The sequence below is a fragment of the Pseudophryne corroboree genome (genome assembly GCF_028390025.1).
Source record: "Pseudophryne corroboree isolate aPseCor3 chromosome 3 unlocalized genomic scaffold, aPseCor3.hap2 SUPER_3_unloc_3, whole genome shotgun sequence".
Taxonomy (NCBI): domain Eukaryota; kingdom Metazoa; phylum Chordata; class Amphibia; order Anura; family Myobatrachidae; genus Pseudophryne; species Pseudophryne corroboree.
In genome coordinates this window covers 2,557,362-2,578,882 of record NW_026967519.1, presented here as the reverse complement: position 1 = coordinate 2,578,882, position 21,521 = coordinate 2,557,362, and the positions used below count along the sequence as shown (strand labels likewise).

General features: G+C 48.7%; 1 protein-coding gene across 1 annotated transcript in view; it reads left to right on the top strand.

The window, feature by feature from the left end:
- LOC134984001 (zinc finger protein 135-like) overlaps window positions 1-21,521 on the top strand; it is a 41,033-nt gene that overhangs the window by 6,010 nt on the left and 13,502 nt on the right. The window contains exons 4-7 of the mRNA XM_063949660.1: window positions 800-917; window positions 7,508-7,593; window positions 7,765-7,879; window positions 9,489-10,358. Coding sequence (XP_063805730.1) covers window positions 800-917; window positions 7,508-7,593; window positions 7,765-7,879; window positions 9,489-10,358 — 1,189 coding nt within the window. The remainder of the gene's footprint in view (window positions 1-799; window positions 918-7,507; window positions 7,594-7,764; window positions 7,880-9,488; window positions 10,359-21,521) is intronic.

Genomic DNA, 21,521 nt, shown 5'->3' with positions numbered 1-21,521 from the left:
TTATGAAATATGGGGGAACCCCAGCCATTTTTTTCCCCATATTTTGTGAACCAGGACCGGCTCAAAGAGCCCGAGGCTGGTTTTGCTTAGGGGGGGGGACCCACGCATTTTCTTTCTAAAAATTTAACACTTTCCCACCCCTTCCCACTGATAAACATGCACGGATCTCATGGATCCATGCATGCCTATCAGAACACGGTAAAAAAAAGCAGGTTTGTTTTTTTTCGGCTTTTTTTTACACTTTGTATTTTTTCATGGCAGTGTTTGCCTATTGCCCGCAGTGTTTGTGAATTACACTTTTTAGTAAATTACAGAGTTCTAGCAAATAACAGGCGTATTTGACCGATGGTGTATTCATTCGTATTTTTTTTCTTCGACTTCCAAAAAAATACGAATGCCCTCATCACTGCCGTGATTTGAGTTTTAGTAAATTTCCGAGATGACACTTTGAAGAAAAAACACCATCTCGGTCAAAATCGGGAGCTTAGTAAATATACCCCAGTGTATCCCACAGGAGGGTCAGGTAGGTGGAATTGAGGGTCTTGCCAAACACCGAATTACTAATTTCACTCTAACGTCTTACACTGTATGATTGGTAGAGAATTTGTGATAGCAATATGTTCCATCTCAGGAAGGTCAGGTAGGCGGAACGGAGGGTCTCACTGAATAATATAGTGACTCTATACTATATATGCTCACTAGTGACATTTTGTGGATCTTGTAAATTCCTCTTTTATCTCATTTCTTTGATTGAGACACATTCAAATGTTGTTTTTTTACAATTTTGTGAGCTATTTAGGAGGAAGATTTGATTGATATTAAAGTTGAAGTTATAGATGAAGAAGAAGAAGAAGAGACATATGTGATGGGTGATCAGCAGTATAAGGAGGAGGAAATCCCTACAGGTATCAGCACAGGTGACTAATACACACTAAGTACAGAGTCACATTTTCTCTATGTTCTCTCACTACACCAATCTCTTATCCCGCCCCCTCCTCTGTCACTGCGCTAATCTCTTATCCTGCACCCTCCTCTGTCACTGCCATGGGGTATAGATGGGTCCACTAGGAGTCTTGGGCACTTTAAGAAATCAATAGTGTGCACTGGCTCCTCCCTCTATGCCCCTCCTACCAGACTCCGTTTAGAAAATGTGCCCGGAGGAGCCGGTCACACTCAGGGAAGCTCCTAAAAAGTTTTCTACAATTTATTTTCTATTTGTTGTTTTCAGGCACTGCTGGGTGGGACCAGCATGACTGCTTCGTGGGACTTAAAGGGGAGAACGGCCCAACTTCCTAAAGAGTTAATGGTCCCGTTTCTCCACTGACAGGACACTGAGCTCCTGAGGGAATCATTCGCAAGTCCCACAACGGCAAGCATACCCTGCCGCAGCACGCCGCCACCCGTAACAGAGCCAGAAGAAAGAAGAGTGGTGAGTACAACGCCAGCGTCCCGGTTAGCGGGTCGCCGGCGGGAATGGTGGCACAAGGGTAGGAGCGCAGCGCTGACATGCAGGCTGCACTCCGGGAGGCTCAGGAGGACACGCTGTGAGGGGCGCACTGAGCCACCAATGATACTCACACTGGCACATAACTAACAAGGATTCTAACCCTCTGTTATATAAAACAAGACCTCAGGCCAGTACAAAAAAAAACGGGCAGCCGCGCGCCATTTTGGGGGCGGAGCTTCACTATGAGCAGATCAAGCAGCTCACCAGCGCCATTTTCCCTCTGCAGCTTACACTGACAGGAATCACAGGGAAGCGCAGCTCCTCCACGAAGACTCCGCGTCTCCTCTGCGGTACCAGGGAATCTTAGAAGGTGGGGGGAGTGTTGTAATATACTAAGCCCTATTAAGGGACTTAGTGTGGAGACCCAGATGAGTTTTTACTTAGCTAAAAGGGCGTGGTGTGGCTGGCTCCATCTTCTGTGTCTCCCTGCGGGCTCTGTGTGGGTAAAACTGTGTTTTCACCTTCTGTGTGTGATGGTGTGTGTATCCCTTCACACTAACATGTCCAGGGACTGTGTTTCCTGCACAGCAGAGTGTCTGTCCTCCCCCGGAGACTCTCTCCGTATACCCAGAATAGTACACATTCTCAGGCTAGTGGGGCAGAACCACCATGGTTAGATTCCATTAAGGGGATGATATCTAATATTTCTACTAAATTATCCCATACTGAGAAAGAGACACAATACTTAAGACAGTCTATGGATGACCTGATGAATAGAGATTCCGTTCCCATAACACCGTCTCATACCCCCGCCATTTGCCCACAAAAGCGTTCTCTGGCCCAGATGCAGGCTGATACTGATGACGATACTTCAGACCCAGAGGAGGGTGAAGTGGATGCGAGTGGGGGGGATGCTGTCCTGTCACAAGGAATACAGGCCCTGATAGCTTCTATCAGACATGTCCTGCACATTCCTGACAAGGTGGCAGAGGTAGAGGAGGAATCTTATTTTAATGTAAAAAAGAAGTCCTCAGTTACTTTTCCTGCATCAAAGGAATTGAATGCTCTTGGGCTAATCCTGTCAAAAAGTTTCAGATCCCTAAAAGGTTAATTACATACTTTCCCTTTTCTCTGGAGGACAGAAAGAAATGGGAAAACCCACCGATTGTGGACGCATCGATATCTAGGCTGTCACGTAAGATAGTCTTACCCGTTCCTGGGGCAGCATCCTTATAGGACACGGCTGACTGAAAGATTGAGACCACTCTCAAATCTTTATACACTGCTGCCGGGGTGGCCCAAAGACCCACTATTGCTTGTGCATGGATCACTAGGGCCATTGCTAAGAGGTAAGGTAACCCGAATTGACGGATTAGGTTCTTTACCCAGGGGCGGAGATAATTTTACTCCTACAACATATACAGGACTCTGCTACCTTTATGGTAGAGGCCTTAAAGGAAATTGGTTTGCTCTACGCACGCACCACTGCCATGGCAATGTCAGCACCCAGGGGTTTGTGGTTACACCAATGGACTGTGGACGCGGATTCCAGGAAAGGCGTGGAAAGCCTACCATTCACAGGTGAGGCCCTTTTTGGAGGATCTTGCCACGGGCAAGCAGGACTTTTGCCCGGGGCGCCGCCTTCCGGAGGGCGCAGGACGCCATCCGGAGGGCACTGCACCAGGGCAAGATCCGCTGCTGCTGTGTGCCCCCTGCTGCCGCTGGCCGCTGCCCCCCCTACTGCTGCTGGGAAGGGAAACTAGACGCCTACGCGTCTAATTTCCCTTCGTGGAGAGGTTCTTTACTGTGCGGTGCGCGATAACGTCATTGCGCACCGCACATCATTTCAGTCTGTACAGGGGGCGTAAATGACCACGCCCCCTGTACGAAGCCACGCCCCCTGATGCCGCCGGGCGCCAGAAGCCCCGGAACCTGGCCCTGACGTGGATATCCAAGGCTACGGTGGGTAAGTCTACGTACCTTCCTTCCTTCCGCCGCACCCCCAGCTAGGAAAACCTATTCTGCTCCAACCCAGCAGTCCTTTCGGACAGCGAAATTTAAAGGTAAATCCAAAGGTTCTGCTACAGCCTTCAAGTGTAATAGAAGTAAACCAGAAAACCAGCAGCTGCATTTTCTCGGGAGCAGACCTCCGGTTCTGCTTCCTCAAAGCCTTCAGCATGACGGTGGACTGCACTGCCTGAAAGACAGGCAGTTGGGAGCCCGGTTACGTTACTTCAGTCATATTTGGGCAGCGTCCTGCCAGGATCCCTGGGTCAAAGATCTTATCGTCCAGGGATACCGACTGGAATTTCAGGAACTCCCAGCTCACAGATTCTTCAAATCAGGCTTACCAGCTTCTCCAGAAGCAGGTCTGATTTTGCAGGCAGCAATCCAGAAGCTGGTACAATGGTGGTCATTCCGAGTTGATCACAGCCAGCAACTTTTAGCTGCTGCTGCGATCAGTAGTCCACGTCTGTAGGGGAGTGTATTTTAGCTTAGCATGGCTGCGATCGATTGTGCAGCTCTGCTAAGCTTCAAAAATTTCAAGCAGTTTCAGAGTAGCCCTGGACATACTTATCCTGTGCGATGATCCCTGCAATGCTGAAGCTGCTTCTGACGCCTATCGTTGGTCTGGACACGCCTGCGTTTTTCAATCCACTCCCCGAAAACGTCCGCCAACGCTGTGGAGACACCCAGGACCGCCTTCTTCCTGTCAATCTTCTTAGCGGCCCTCTCTGCGACCGCTTTGTTCGCTGGGCACGTCGTAACCTGGAGAGCAACGGCACACACGCGCAATGCGACCGCCGCGCATACGCATTCCGCACCCGTTCGCACCGCAGCGAGAAACCGCTGCGTGCGAACAGGTCAGAATGACCCCCAATCTCAGGTCATTGTCCCAGTTCTGATTCACCTACAAAACAAGGGTTATTACTCCAACCTGTTTGTCGGACCTAAACCGGATGGTTCGGTAAGGCCCATTTCAAACCTTAAGTCAATGAACCCGTACTTAAGGGTGTTCAAGTTCAAGATGGAGTCTCTGAGAGCGGTGATCTCAGGTCTGGAGGAGGGAGAATTTCTGGTGTCTCTGGACATCAAGGATGCGTACCTTCATATCCTGATTTGGCCGCATCATCAGGCTTACCTACGGTTTGTACTACAGGACTGTTGCTACCAGTTCCAGGCCCTACCATTTGGCCTCTCCACGGCACCGAGGGTGTTCACCAAGGTAATGGCAGAGATGATGTTTCTCCTCCGCAGGTAGGGAGTGAACATAATACTGTACCTGGACGACCTGCTCATAAAAGCACCATCAAGGGAGAGGTTGTTGGACAGCATTGCCCTCTCAACCCGACTACTCCAAGATCACGGATGGATTCTAAACCTGTCAAAATCCCACCTGGAGCCAACACAGCGGCTTCTGTTCCTGGGGATGATACTGGATACGGAGGCTCAGAAGGTATTTTTTCCATTGGAAAAGGCATTGGTAATCCAGTCAATGGTGCGGGATGTTCTAAAACCAGCCCGGATATCGGTGCATCTATGCATTCGCCTTCTGGGGAAGATGGTAGCCTCTTACAAGGCTCTGCAGTACGGAAGGTTTCACGTAAGGCCCTTCCAGCTGGATCTGTTGGACAAATGGTTTGGTTCGCATCTTCATATGCACCAGAGGATACGTCTGTCGCCAAAAGCCAGGATTTCTCTTCTGTGGTGGCTTCAGAATTCTCACCTGACCGAGGGCCGAAGGTTCGGAATTCAAAATTGGATTCTGATAAACCACAGACGCAGGCCTCAGAGGTTGGCGAGCAGTCACCGACGGGGATCAATTCCAAGGAAAATGGTCAAGTCTGGAAACCATTCTTCCGATCAACATTCTGGAACTAAGGGCCATATACAATGCCTTTCTACAGGCAGCGCATCTTCTTCAAGATCATGCCATTCAAGTTCAGTCGGACAATGTGACGGCAGTAACGTACATAAACCGACAGGGCGGAACGAGGAGCAGAGCAGCTGCCGGTGGCGCTGTCGGCAATCTTCATTCCGGGAGTAGACAACTGGGAAATGGACATCCTCAGCAGACAAGACCTCCACCCAGGAGAGTGGTGACTTCATCCGCAGGTGTTCGAATCCTTGACACATCGGTGGGGAATCCCACAAATAGACATGATGGCCTCTCATCTCAACAAGAAGGTCAAGCGGTATTGTTCCAGGTCGAGGGACCCACAAGCAGTGGCGGTGGACGCCCTGGTGACTCCATGGGTCTACCAGATGGTTTATGTGTTTCCGCCTCTTCTATTGATCCCAAGAGTTCTCAAAAGAATAAAAAGGGAAAAGGTTCAAGCAATTCTCATTGCTCCGTACTGGCCAAGAAGGGCCTGGTACGCAGATCTACTGGAGATGCTCCCAGAGGACCAGTGGCCTCTGCCTCTTCGAGAGGATCTTCTACAACAGGGGCCACTCGTCTATCAAGACTTAATACGGCTACATTTGACGGCATGGAGGTTGAACGTCAAATTCTAGGCCGGAAGGGGATCCCGGACAAGGTTATTCCAACCCTGATTCAAGCCAGGAAAGGGGTAACGTCTAAACACTACCACCGTATTTGGAAGAAATACGTCTCGTGGTGTGAACACAGGAAATTTCTTACAGTGGTATTTCAACTTGGACGTTTCCTCCTTTTTTCTACAGTCAGGTGTGGATGCGGGCCTACGTTTGGTCTCCTTGAAAGTCCGGATTTCAGCCATATCCATTTTCTTCCAGAAACAATTGGCTTCCCTCCCTGAGGTTAAGACGTTCTTGAAGGGTGTTCTGCACATCCAACCGCCCTTTGTGCCTCCCACGGCACCTTGGGATCGTAATGTGGTGTTGCAGTTCCTCCAATCCAGAATGTTTTGAGCCTTAAAAGGAGGTTAATGTAAAGTTTCTTACGTGGAAGACCGTTACACTGTTGGCCTTAGCAACAGCGAGGCTTGTGTCTGAACTGGGGGCGTTGTCTCACAAAAGCCCCTATTTGATTTTTCATGAAGATAGAACTGATCTCAGAACGCATCAGCAATTTCATCCTAAGGTGGTGTCTGCGTTTCATATCAACCAACCTATTGTGGTTCCAGTACTTGCAGACACCTCTGCTACCTCAAAGTCCTTGGATGTTGTGAGGGCTTTGAAGATCTATATGAAGCGGACAGCCCGTCACAGAAAACCTGACTTGCTGTTTTTTCTCTATGATCCCAAGAAAATTGGGTGTCCTGCTTCAAAGCAGTCTATTGCTCGCTGGATTGGTGTACTCTCCAGCATGGTTATTCTACGGCAGGATTGCCGGTTCCTAGAGTACAGGCCCACTCTACTAGACTGGTGGGTTCTTCCTAGGCGGCTGCCCATGGTGTCTCGGCTTTACAGCTCTGCCGAGCAGCTACTTGGTCAGGGTCGAAAACGTTTGCTAAGTTCTACCAGTTCGATACTTTGGCCTCTGAGGACCTTCAGTTTGGTCAATCAGTTCTGCAGGAACCTAAGCACTCTCCCACCCGGTTTGGGAACTTTGGTACATCCTTATGGTACTAATGTGGACCCCAGTATCCTCTAGGACGTAAGAGAAAATAGGATTTTAATTATCTACCAGTAAATCCTTTTCTCGTAGTCCGTTGAGGGTACTGGGCACCTGCCCAGTGCTTCGTACTTCCTGCACTGTTCCTTTGTTAAGTATTGTTGTTGGTTCAACTGTTGCTATTCCTGTTCAAGTTTGGTTATCTCGGCTTTCCTCTTGTCTGTGTGAGCTGGTTCGAATCTCACCACTGTTCTGTTACATCCTTCCTCAGGATATGTCTGTCTCCTCGGGCACAGTTTCTAGACTGAGTCTGGTAGGAGAGGCATAGAGGGAGGAGCCAGTGCACACTATTGATTTCTTAAAGTGCCCAAGGCTCCTAGTGGACCCATCTATACCCCATGGTACTAATGTGGACCCCAGTATCCTCTATGGACTGCGAGAAAAGGATTTACCGGTAGGTAATTAAAATCCTATTATTCCTACTCTCCCTCTCACTTCATGTCGCTGCGTGTTACCTACAGATGGATATACACCAGAGAGACGTCAGTGCCCTTTTTCTGCGCAAGATTGTAGCGAGGAAAATCTCAATATGTCACAGGATAATCAGGTAAATGTATTTGAGGATGTTTCTAAATACTAAATGACCAAAGTGACTTTATAGTACATGATCTGTAGAGAAGCTTTATGCATCTTGTACACCATTGTTTTTCTGTTTATTTCAGTTCATTAACTGAGACATCATAAAATGTATTTATTTTTTTAATTTTTGCTGATTTAGTGTGAAGGCCTGATTGTTATTAAAGCAGAAGATTCAGAAGGAGAAGAAGAAGAGACGTATGTGAGGGGTGATCAGCAGTGTAAGGAGGAGGAAATCCCTACAGATATCAGCACAGGTGAGTAATAATCACAAAGTACAGAACAGAGTCACATAGGGGGTCATTCCGAGTAGATCGTGGCTGTGCTAAATTTAGCACAGCTACGATCATCTTCCCTGACATGCGGGGGGACGCCCAGCACAGGGCTAGTCCGCCCTGCTTGTCAGTCCACCCGCCCCCCCGCACAGCGGCGATGCTTTTGTATTTGTGGAGTAACTCCCGGCCAGAGCAGCTCCTGCGGCTGGCCGGGAGTTGATCGTCGCTGCCACTGGCCGCAGCAGCTGCGTGAGACGTCACGCAGCCACCGCGGCCCACCCCCCCAACGGTCCGGCCACGCCTGCGTTGGCCGGACCACACCCCCTAAATGGCGGCTTAACGTCGCTGTTCAGCCCCCTCCCGCCCTGTGACCGCAGCGATCGCTGCTGAACGACGGCCTTCGGCCATCCGGCATGCGCCAGTGCACTGCGGTGCTGGCGCTTCCGACCCGATCGCTGCGATAAACTGCATCAAGCGATCGGGTCGGAATGACCCCCAGGCACTTGTTCTTTCGGTAGCTCTTCCTTGGCAGTGAATTGGAAGAGGTGGGGCGGTGGCTTTTTGAGCGGGCTTGACGGTTCCACTGGCGCCCATGTTCTGATTGACATTCTGAACAACAAGTGGACTTTCAGCGCAATGGAGCAGAGCTGCAGCCGGTGGGAATCCCATTTTGTAGCCCGTTGGCTGTGGCACTACCATAAATTTGCAGCAGCGGATGTGACCAAAGTCGCAGCCATTACTGCACCTCCCCCACCTCTTACTCAAGCCTAAATCTGCTGTGCGTGGGAGTGTGATGAGACTGGGGTTCCATGTAAAGTCACAGGAGGATAAGCCAGGAGTAAAGCTGGTAACACTTTCCCTTATGGTTTATAAATGTTGCTCTGTGGCACAATTATGTATGTTTTAGAGACACTTGCCGTGAAAGTCTTTGTGAGACACTTTGACTCACGGTGAGGACTTGACGACCTCTCTGATTCTTCGTGTCGGCACTCTGCATTGTCTATCGACTCTTAAGTGGCCAAAGTTATGCTGTAACACCTAAAATGACTCTGAAGGGTTCAGTGTGGGGAATTATACCACTCATAATTATCATCCCTTGTGTAGATGTGGGGGTGCCCCTTTCTCATGCCACACGGTCAGTCACAGGGACAGTAGGCGAGCACCGGGCCTCTGTGCCATGGCAGTCGGCTATGATGGATCGACTGCTTTGGACTCTCCTAACAATAAAATAACTTTATGCGGTCAAACATGGACAGCGCTAAAAACCACGATTAAGCTATTGCTTGGAGAAATGGGTAGGCTCATTGTTTATGCATTTTGACCATGTGGATGTAATAACTTCATACTTGTTGGTAAGCGGAATGTTTAAAGTCCTACCATCCGCACAAATAGAACGATCTGAGTTACATTACACTCGATTTGTGATCCGAGTGTTGGTATTGTCACATCAACATGCTTACTGTGGACACGGAGTGCCGACCTCTGGCCAGATCCTGTAAAGAAATGTCTGGTGTTTGTTCCTCACTGATAAAGATGTTCTATTTTTAGTAGAATCCTGTGTTTTCATTAATTCTTTTTTTATTCCCGGCAGATGGACACAATAGCGGGAATGCCTCGGAGGGACGTCTCATTTTGTATCCAGAAGATAATGACATCACACAGGATTCCAATATTCCAAATATACAACCAGTACCTCACGGGGAAGATGTTTCATCTGATCCACTTAATCAGGTGGAATATTCTACTTATAAAGCAGATGTTATTACACATAGCACAGCTCATAGTGGTGGTGCTGACCTATTTTCCTGTTCAGACTGTGGGAAATGTTTTCCCCAGAGTGCGGAGCTTATTATACACCGGAGAAGTCACACGGGGGAGAAGCTCTTTCCCTGCTCTGATTGCGGCAAGTGGTTTATACAGAAGTCCGATTTTGTCAGACACCACAGAATCCACACGGGCGAGAGGCCGTTTCCCTGCTCCGAGTGCGGGAAATGTTTTACACGGAAACCCGATCTGGTCAGGCATGAGAGGATCCACACGGGTGAGAAGCCTTTTCCTTGTGCCGAGTGCGGGAAATGCTTCATACAGAAGTCCTACCTCGTCACGCATCAGAAATTCCACACCGGCGAGAAGCCATTTCCATGTCCCGAGTGCGGGAAATGCTTCATCAACAAATCTCTGCTTGTCCAACACCAGAGGAAGCACACGGGGGAGAAGCCGTTTCCATGCTCCGACTGCGGCAAGTGCTTCGCGCATAAGTCTCTGCTTGTGAAGCATCAGAGAATTCACAAAGGCGAGAAGCCCTTCCAGTGCACGGAGTGCGGGAAGTGCTTCACCCAGAAGTCAGATCTGGTTAAGCACCAGCGGATTCACACCGGCGAGAAGCCGTTTCCCTGCTCGGAGTGCGGGAAATGTTTTGCACATAAATCCAGCCTGGTCAAACATCGGAGAATTCACAAAGGTGACTAGCCAAAGTTTCGTGGTCTCTCTGCGGGGGCGATGTACTGCGGATAAATGAACTCCTACTGATCATCCGATAGTTTGCACGGATGGGGAGATGTTTCTGCATTCTGAATGAGGAAAACAGTTTCCACACAAATTTTGGTAAACATCAGATAAGTCACATAGCAGAAAATCCATGTTGGAAGCCTTATTTACTTGGAAACTACTATAGTTCTCTAACTTAAAAAGTCTTCCCACTTTTTGAAGGTGAGAAGAAAGGTTTACCCAGTTCCACTCAGCTTTTCTTAGAGTCACCCTTCACGGCGTATCCTTCCCTTCTGCTTGCCCGACACCTGTTGTATAAAGTTTAGGTCAGATTCTGATACGTACGCTAATGGATTCGCAGCTGCGAATTAGTACCCAGCGACCGTGCGAAAATATGCACCTAGAAATGGTTTAACACGCCCACCGTTGGCCTTGCAAATGTCAACTTCTGCGTAGATCATTGACCATCTGAGTTTTCCACAGAGCTGCACAGAATCACCGCAGGAGTTGATGCTGGCACCATGTTTTCTGATCGCAGACGCAGGCTGAGACACACCTTGAAAACGGGCGCAACGTGCCTCCATTTTTGGTGCTACTCCCTGTTACCACACCTAAACGCTCTCTGACGGGAAAATCACTTTGCAAATAAATCCTGACTACTACCACCATGGCTAAGGTGCCTTGGTGCATACACGGTGTGACCTTGACGCATGCGCAGTTGCCCATTAATCGCTCAGCTGCTTAAATGTCGGCATTGCGTGCACTTCGAAATCAGGCCCAGTATACGGACGAGTGCCATGACCACCCAATCAGGAAATATGTAATTTCTAGGGTTCCGTCAAAACTTAGCACTGTCAGTCCTACGCCATGAGTTCTCCCCATTCCGAAACATACCCCATCCCAGGCCACATACATTACTATGATTCTGAAGCATCATTATTAGCCACCGTCCAAACTGTAGTGCTTACCTGATGGTAGGCCTCAACGAATTTCCCCTTTAATATACACTGGCCACACTGGTGGTTTTATTTATTGTGCAGTGTTTTAGTAATAGGAATCCGGGTCGCGTACTGCAGTCTGATGCTCTGCCCTGGAGCGGAGCTGACCGTTCAGCGTAGTGAGGGAGCTAACTTACGGCCCCATTCCGGAGCGCCAGGTCCCCCTCCCTCCTCCCGACCCTTCAGGTGATAAGCTTGCCATTAACAATACAGGGCCTAATTCAGACCTGCTCGCTATTGTGCGAAATCGCACAGCGGCCGATTTATCGATCGACTGCACATGCGTACGGCCCGTAATGCGCAGGCGCGAGGCCAAACTGCGTAAAATCCTGCATTTCTCTGACGTCCTAGTGGATGCTGGGAACTCCGTAAGGACCATGGGGAATAGCGGCTCCGCAGGAGACTGGGCACAACTAAAGAAAGCTTTAGGACTACCTGGTGTGCACTGGCTCCTCACACTATGACCCTCCTCCAGACCTAAGTTAGAATCTTGTGCCCGGCCGAGCTGGATGCACACTAGGGGCTCTCCTGAGCTCCTAGAAAGAAAGTATATTTTAGGTTTTTTATTTTACAGTGAGATCTGCTGGCAACAGACTCACTGCAGCGAGGGACTAAGGGGAGAAGAAGCGAACCTACCCGCTTGCAGCTAGCTTGGGCTTCTTAGGCTACTGGACACCATTAGTTCCAGAAGGATCGACCGCAGGAGCCGACCTTGGTGTTCGTTCCCGGAGCCGCGCCGCCGTCCCCCTTACAGAGCCAGAAGCAAGAAGAGTTCCTGAAAATCGGCGGTAGAAGACTTCTGTCTACAACAAGGTAGCGCACAGCACTGCAGCTGTGCGCCATTGCTCCTCATGCACACCTCACACTCCGGTCACTGATGGGTGCAGGGCGCTGGGGGGGGGGGCGCCCTGAGGGCAATATAAACACCTTGGCTGGCAAATCATCACAATATATAGTCCCAGGGCTATATATGTGATAAATTACCCCTGCCAGAATCCATGAAAAAAGCCGGAGAAAAGTCAGCCGAAAAAGGGGCGGGGCTATCTCCCTCAGCACACTGGCGCCATTTTTTCTTCACAGTGCAGCTGGAAGACAGCTCCCCAGGCTCTCCCCTGTAGTTTTCAGGCTCAAAGGGTTAAAAAGAGAGGGGGGGCACTAAATTTAGGCGCAATATGTGTATACAAGCAGCTATGGGGGGGAAAATCACTCAGTTATAGTGTTAATCCCTGCATTATATAGCGCTCTGGTGTGTGCTGGCATACTCTCTCTCTGTCTCCCCAAAGGACTTTTGTGGGGTCCTGTCCTCAGTCGGAGCATTCCCTGTGTGTGTGCGGTGTGTCGGTACGGCTGTGTCGACATGTTTGAGGAGAAAAGTTATGTGGAGGCGGAGCAGAGGCCGATAAATGGGATGTCGTCCCCTGTGGGGCCGACACCAGAGTGGATGGATAGGTGGAAGGTATTAACCGACAATGTCAACTCCTTACATAAAAGGCTGGATGACGTAACAGCTGTGGGACAGCCGGCTTCCCAGCCCGCGCCTGCCCAGGCGTCTCAAAAGTCATCAGGGGCTCAAAAACGCCCGCTACCTCAGATGACAGACACAGATGTCGACACGAAGTCTGACTCCAGTGCCGACGAGGTTGAGACATATACACAATCCACTAGGTTCATCCGTAGCATGATCTCGGCAATAAAAAATGTGTTACACATTTCTGACATTAACCCAAGTACACTAAAAAAGGGTTTTATGTTTGGGGAGAAAAAGCAGCCAGTGTTTTGTTCCCCCATCCGATGAGTGAATAAAGTGTGTGAAGAAGCGTGGGTTTCCCCGATAAGAAACTGGTAATTTCTAAAAAGTTACTGCTGGCGTACCCTTTCCCGCCAGAGGATAGGTCACGTTGGGAGATATCCCCTAGGGTGGATAAGGCGCTCACACGCTTGTCAAAAAAGGTGGCACTGCCGTCTTAGGATACGGTCGCTTTGATGGAGACTGCTAATAAAAAGCAGGAGGCTATCCTGAAGTCTGTATATACACACTCAGGTATTATACTGAGACCTGCAATTGCCTCAGCATGAATAGTGCTGCTGCAGCAGGGTCTGATACCCTGTCTGATTATATTATTACCCTAGACAGGGATAATATTGTGCTAACATAGAGCATACTAAAGACGTCGTTTTATATATGAGGGATGCACAGAGGGATATTTGCCGGCTGGCATCCAGAATTAATGCAATGTCCATTCTGTCAGGAGGGTATTAGAGACCCGGCAGTGGACAGGTGATGCTAACTTTAAAAGGCACATGGAGATTCTGCCTTATAAGGGTGAGGAATTGTTTGGGGATGGTCTCTGTGACCTCGTATCCACAGCAACAGCTGGGAAGAATTTTTTTTACCTCAGGTTTCCTCACAGCCTAAGAAAGCACTGTATTATCAGGTACAGTCCTTTCGGATTCAGAAAAGCAAGCGGGCCAAAGGCGCTTCCTTTCTGCACAGAGACAGTGGAAGAAGGAAAAAGCTGCACCAGACAGCCAGTTCCCAGGATCAAAAATCTTCCCCCGCTTCCTCTGAGTCCACCGCATGACGCTGGGGCTCCACAAGACAGGTGCGGTGGGGGCGCGTCTCGGGAACTTCGGGGACCAGTGGGCTTGCCCACAGGTGAATCCCTAGGTTCTGAAAGTAGTATCACAGGGATACAAGCTGGAGTTCGAGGCGACTCCCCCTCGCCGTTACCTCACATCAGCCTTGCCTGCTGCCCTCGGAGAAAGGGAGGTAGTACTGGCGGCAATTCACAAGCTGTACTTCCAAAAGGTGAAATCAAGGTACCCCTCCTTCAACAAGGCCGGGGTTACTATTCCAAAATGTTTGTGGTACCGAAACCAGACAGTTCGGTGAGACCCATTCTAAAATTGAAATCCTTGAACACTTATATACGAAGGTTCAAGTTCAAAATGGAATCGCTCAGGGCGATTATTGCAAGCCTGGAGAATTTCAGGGTATCACTGGACATCAAGTATGCTTACCTGCATGTCCCTATTTACCCTCCTCACCAGGAGTACCTCAAAATTGTGGTACAGGATTGTCATTACCAATTCCAGACGTTGCTGTTGGTCTGTCTCCGGCACCGAGGGTATTTACCAAGGTAATGGCCGAAATAATTATCCCGTACTTGGACAATCTCCTTATAAAGGCGAGGTCCAGAGAGCAGTTGTTGGTCGGAGTAGCACTATCTCGGGAAGTGCTACAACAGCACGGCTGGATTCAGAATATTCCAAAGTCGCAGCTGGTTCCTACGACGAGTCTACTGTTCCTGGGTATGGTTCTGGACACAGACCAGAAAAAATAAAAAAAATAAAAAAGTGTTCTCCCTTCTACCGGAGGAGAAAGCCATGGAGCTGTCATCTCTAGTCAGAGGCCTCCTGAAACCAAAACAGGTGTCGGTGCATCACTGCACGCGAGTCCTGGGAAAAATGGTAGCTTCCTACGAAGCAATTCCATTCAGCAGGTTCCATGCAAGAACTTTTCAGTGGGACCTGTTGGACAAGTGGTCCGGATCGCATCTTCAGATGCATCGGCTGATAACCCTGTTTCCAAGGACCAGGGTATCTCTGCTGTGGTGGCTGCAGAGGGCTCATCTTCAAAAGGGCCGCAGATTTGGCATACAGGACTGGGTCCTGGTGACCACGAATGCCAGCCTTCGAGGCTGGGGGGCAGTCACACAGGGAAGAAATTTCCAGGGACTATGGTCAAATCAGGAGATTTCCCTACACATAAATATTCTGGAACTAAGGGCCATTTACAATGCCCTAAGTCAGGCAAGACCCCTGCTTCAAAAACAGCCGGTACTGATCCAATCAGACAACATCACGGTAGTCGCCCATGTAAACCGACAGGGCGGCACAAGAAGCAGGATGGCGTGGCAGAAGCCACAAGGATTCTCCGATGGGCGGAAAATCATGTGTTAGCACTGTCAGCAGTGTTCATTCCGGGAGTGGACAACTGGGAAGCAGACTTCCTCATGCAGACACGACCTACACCAGGGAGAGTGGGGACTTCATCCAGAAGTCTTCCAACTGATTGTAAACCGTTGGCATGATGGCGTCCCGCCTAAACAAAAAGCTAGAAAGATATTGCGCCAGGTTGAGAGACCTTCAGGCAATAGCTGTGGACGCTCTAGTGACACCGTGGGTGTACCAGTCGGTTTATGTGTTCCCTCCTCTTCCTCTCATACCCAAGGTACTGAGGATAATAAGGAAAAGAGGAGTAAGAACTATACTCATTGTTCCGGATTGGCCAAGAAGAACTTGGTACCCGGAACTTCAAGAAATAATCAGAGGACCCATGGTCTCTACCGCTCAGACAGGACCTGCTGCAGCAGGGTCCCTGTCTGTTCCAAGACTTACCGCGGCTGCCTTTGACGGCATGGCGGTTGAACGCCGGATCCTGAAGGAAAAGGGCATTCCGGAGGAAGTCATTCCTACGCTGATTAAAGCTAGGAAAGAAGTAGCCGCAAACCATTATCACCGCATTTGGCGAAAATATGTTGCGTGGTGTGAGGCCAGGAAGGCCCCAACAGAGGAATTTCAGCTGGGTCGATTTCTGCACTAACTACAGTCAGGAGTGACTATGGGCCTAAAATTGGGTTCCATTAAGGTCCAGATTTCGACTCTGTCGATTTTCTTCCAGAAAGAGCTGGCTTCACTGCCTGAAGTTCAGACATTTGTAAAGGGAGTGCTGCATATTCAGCCCCCTTTTGTGCCTCCAGTGGCACATTGGGATCTCAACGTAGTGTTGGATTTTCTAAAATCACATTGGTTTGAACCACTTAAAACCGTAGATTTAAAATATCTCACGTGGAAGGTGGTCATGCTATTGGCCTTGGCTTCGGCCAGGCGTGTGTCAGAATTGGCGGCTTTGGCGTGTAAAAGCCCTTATCTGATTTTCCATATGAATAGGGCAGAATTGAGGACTCGTCCCCAGTTTCTCCCTAAGGTGGTATCAGCTTTTCACTTGAACCCACCTATTGTGGTGCCTTTGGGTACTAGGGACTTGGAGGATTCCAAGCTACTTGACGTAGTCAGGGCCTTGAAAATTTATGTTTCCAGGACGGCTGGAGTCAGGAAAACTGACTCGCTATTTATCCTGTATGCACCCAACAAGCTGGGTGCTCCTGCTTCTAAGCAGACTATTGCTCGCTGGATTTGTAACACAATTCAGCTTGCGCATTCTGCGGCTGGACTGCCGCATCCTAAATATGTAAAAGCCCATTCCACAAGGAAGGTGGGCTCTTCTTGGGCGGCTGCCCGAGGGGTCTCGGCTTTACAACTTTGCCGAGCTGCTACTTGGTCAGGGTCAAACACGTTTGCAAAATTCTACAAAATTGATACCCTGGCTGAGGAGGACCTTGAGTTCTCTCATTCGGTGCTGCAGAGTCATCCGCACTCTCCCGCCCGTTTGGGAGCTTTGGTATAATCCCCATGGTCCTTACGGAGTTCCCAGCATCCACTAGGACGTCAGAGAAAATAAGATTTTACTCACCGGTAAATCTATTTCTCGTAGTCCGTAGTGGATGCTGGGCGCCCATCCCAAGTGCGGATTGTCTGCAATGCTTGTATATAGTTATTGCCTAACTAAAGGGTTATTGTTGAGCCATCTGTTGAAAGGCTCAGTTATATTTCATACTGTTAACTGGGTATAGTATCACAAGTTATACGGTGTGATTGGTGTGGCTGGTATGAGTCTTACCCGAGATTCAAAATCCTTCCTTATTGTGTCTGCTCTTCCGGGCACAGTATCCTAACTGAGGTCTGGAGGAGAGTCATAGTGGGAGGAGCCAGTGCACACCAGGTAGTCCTAAAGCTTTCTTTAGTTGTGCCCAGTCTCCTGCAGAGCCGCTATTCCCCATGGTCCTTACGGAGTTCCCAGCATCCACTACGGACTACGAGAAATAGATTTACCGGTGAGTAAAATCTTATTTATTTATTTTTTTATCGCTAGGCAAACACCGGTTGAGTGACAGGAAGCAGGCGTTTGTGGATGGTAACTGGTCGTTATCTGGGAGTGTCCGTAAAAACACAGGCGTTCCCAAGCGTTTTCAGGGCGGGTGTGTGACGTTAGATCCGCCCCGATCAGCCTGTTTCTATCGTACTGTGGGAGTAAGTCCTGGGCCACACAGAAACTGGAAAAATCATTCCATGGCGAGTGAGTTGCAAACGGATTTGCAGATGTCCGCTGTCTGGCAAGGTTTTCGCACGGTGTCCACATGCATTTGCACACTTACACGGGGCGGGTTTTCACTCTCTATGGGTGGCGGCTATCTGATCACCGACCGCTGCAAAAAAGCACAGCAGCGACCAGGTCTGAATTAGACCCACAGTGAGTCAATTTAATTTAGACTTGATGGGACAGTATCTTTGTGAAAGTGATGGGATTGTGGAATCTATAAAGGTAACCTTACATAAAACGCTGGCCCTTTACATGGGATATTTGCTATAAAACGGGGAGTTGTTAGTACATATTGCTCTGATAATGGGGGTAATTCCAAGTTGATCGCAGCAGGACATTTTTTAGCAGTTGGGCAAAACCATGTGCACTGCAGGGGGGGCGGATATAACATGTGCAGAGAGAGTTAGATTTGGGTGTGGTGAGTTCAATCTACAATTTAAATTGCAGTGTAAAAATAAAGCAGCCAGTATTTACCCTGCACAGAAACGATATAATCCACCCAAATCTAACTCTCTCTGCACATGTTATATCTGCCCCCCCTGCAGTGCACATGGTTTTACCCAACTGCTAAAAATTTCCTGCTGCGATCAACTTGGAATTACCCCCAATATGTAACATTGTATCTCAGACTTCTGGATAGTGGTAATGACTGCCCTACTGTACATGTCTGTTCTTCATCTCATGCATCTCCTAATAAAAATGCTGGAAACGAAAGCCAGTTTTTCACACACGGATAATGTATTCGTTACTTGGGAAGTGTCATAAGTTCGTTTTAAAAAAAAATGTAAATGACATTATCTGCAGAACATTAATTATGCGCATAATTCAGCATGGAACACTGCTGCGGCAGAGTTCTCAGGCTAAATCCCACCGCAGTGGATTGATAAGGCAGAGGCGTTTGCAGGGAGGGCGTCGTGAAGGCGTTTAATGGGCGTTACTGTAGCGTTGGTGGGGGGCGCGGTCTGGACAACACAGTCATGTCCGGACCGTTTGCAGTGTAGGCCGCGGCCGATGCGAACCGAAACATGGTGGGTAGCCGCCTGCCTTTGCAGCTAATCTGCGTAAACAGAGGGCAACCCTAAACATGCGAAAGCATCGCCATCATGCAATGCTGTCACATGTTTGGGGAGGGGCAGGGCCCGGCACGCGGGGCGGAATTGCCCTGTACTGGGCGTTCCGCCGCATGTCTTTAGGTCGACAGTGTCTAGCTCGACCACTATTGGTCGACAGTAAGTAGGTTGACATGGTTTCTAGGTTGACAGAGACTCTAGGTCGACATGAAAAAAAGGTCAACATGAGTTTTTCACCTTTTTTTTTTTCTTCCTATTTTTTGAACTTTTTCATACTTTACGATCCATGTAGACTACGATTGGGAACCTTATCCGAAGCATGGCGAGCGAAGCGAGCTATGTGAGGGGACGGGGTGCACTAATTGGGGTTCCCCGTCACTTTACGCAGAAAACTACACCAAAAAAAGTTAAAAAACTCATGTCGACCTTCTGTCATGTTGACCTAGTACATGACGACCTAGAACCCATGTCGACCTACTTACTGTCAACCAATAGTGGTCGACCTAACTCTTGTCGACCCTCCATATCACACCCCGCATGTCCGTGTAATGGATTGTAGATGTGTGATTTTTTATAAATCTTCGATCCATGACGAATTAGGCCCTATGTCCAAAAATGTCCTATCACTGACCCAACAAAAATCATTGTCTTATGCTACCTACTTCAGTCAGTCCTGGCCGGATTCAGAGGAACCGGCCTCTTGCTGACGTGTGCCACAAAAAGCCACATAGGTTTCTTTATCGACCCTGACTAATGGGCCATCCTTCCTCTTGCTTGGATAGGCAGGAATCAAAGATTACAGGTTCTGGTATGAATGTTAAGGTCGACCACTATTGGTCAACATTGACATGTTCGACATGTACACGTAGTCGACACGGGACAGGGCGACGCATGAAAAGGTCGACATGGATTTTTGAATTGTTTTTGGTGTAATTTTTTCCGTAACATGACCAGGAACCCCAATTAGTGTACCGCGTCCCCTTGCATGGCTCATGCTGCGGGCAAGGTGCCTCTCTCCGCTATTCCCAATCGTAGTCCATGTGGATGGTAAAGTATGAAAAAGTAAAAAAAAAAAAAAGTATTAAAAAAGCCATGTCAACCTTTTCATGTGTCGACCATTTTCATGTGTCGACCATTTGACCATGTCAATGTCGACCAACAGTGGTTAACCTAATGACTGTCGACCTAAGTAAGGTCGACCTGCCAAACGGTTACCAAGATGACACCCCCCAGAAGGTATATCACCGGACTTCTCCTTCCCATCTGAGGTAATTCGTCACGGACAGTCATTCATGCACAGCTGAGGACAGCGTGAGGACGTGGGACTCCGTCACCAGCCACTGACCTCATACGTGGTATGACTTGGTGACAGTGACCACGTCGACATTCATATCTACGCATAAGATAAATTTATGTTGAGATGATGAACTGTTCACGACCCGGCCCAGGAGGTCTAGTGGTTGCCTACCTTCTCGCGGCACGTCCACCATTGTCTGCCGGGGGCCTAGTGGCCACGTGAGGAGCACTCGGATCCTTGCTAATGGTAAAGGAGGTGTCTATATCCTACAGACGCCTCCTGCTGCATTTGCATTTTAATTGGATGGAATTGCATAGCCGCTTCCTTGCTGTGATTTCTTAGTTTTTTTATTTTTCATAAATTTGCAAAACTGTCAAAAAAACTTTTTCATGCTGTCATTATGGGGTATTGTGTGTAGAATTTTGAAGGAAAAAATTAATTTATTCCATTTAGGAATACAGCTGTAACATAACAAAATGTGGAAAAAGTGAAGCGCTGTGAATACTTTCCGGATGCACTCTGGGGGTCATTCCAAGTTGATCGCTAGCTGCATTTGTTCGCAGCGCAGCAATCAGGCTAAAAAATGTCAGTTCTGTGCGTGCGTATGCGGTGCAATGAGCACGCGTGACGTACGGGCACAACGAACGATGCAGTTTTGCACAGGGTCTAGTTATTCATTTCAGTCGCACTGGTACCCGCAGAGTGATTGACAGGAAAGGGGCGTTTCTGGGTGTCAACTGACCATTTTCAGGGAGTGTTCGGAAAAACGCAGGCGTGGCTGGGCGAACGCTGGGCGGGTTTGTGACGTCAAATCTGGAACTGAATAGTCTTAAGTGATCGCAAGCGCTGAGTAGGTTTTGAGCTACTCTGAAACTACACACAACACTTTTGCAGGCGCTCTGCGATACACCCGTTCACACTTCTGCTAAGCTAACATACACTCCCAGTGGGCGGCGGCATAGCGTCTGCACCGGTACTAAAAACTGCTAGCAAGCGATCAACTCGGAATGACCCCCTCTATCTTAGAAATATCTGAGGGAAATGTTGAAATGCTAAGTAACAACACCATACCTTCAGGCACAATTACTGTTTCCCAGACGTAGATAATTTAAATATAGGTGGTCATTCCGAGTCGTTCGCTCAGTAAATTTCATCGCATCGCAGCGATTTTCCGCTTAGTGCGCATGCGCAATGTCTGCACTGCGACTGCGCCAAGTAATTTTGCTATGCAGTTAGGTATTTTACTCACGGCTTTTTCATAGCTCAGGCGATCGTAGTGTGATTGACAGGAAATGGGTGTTACTGGGCGGAAACTGGCCGTTTTAAGGGCGTGTGGGGAAAAACGCTACCGTTTCCGGAAAAAACGCAGGAGTGGCCGGAGAAACGGGGGAGTGTCTGGGCGAACGCTGGGTGTGTTTGTGACGTCAAACCAGGAACGACAAGCACTGAACTGATCGCAGATGCCGAGTAAGTCTGAAGCTACTCAGAAACTGCTAAGAAGTTTGTAATCGCAATATTGCGAATACATCGTTCGCAATTTTAAGATGCT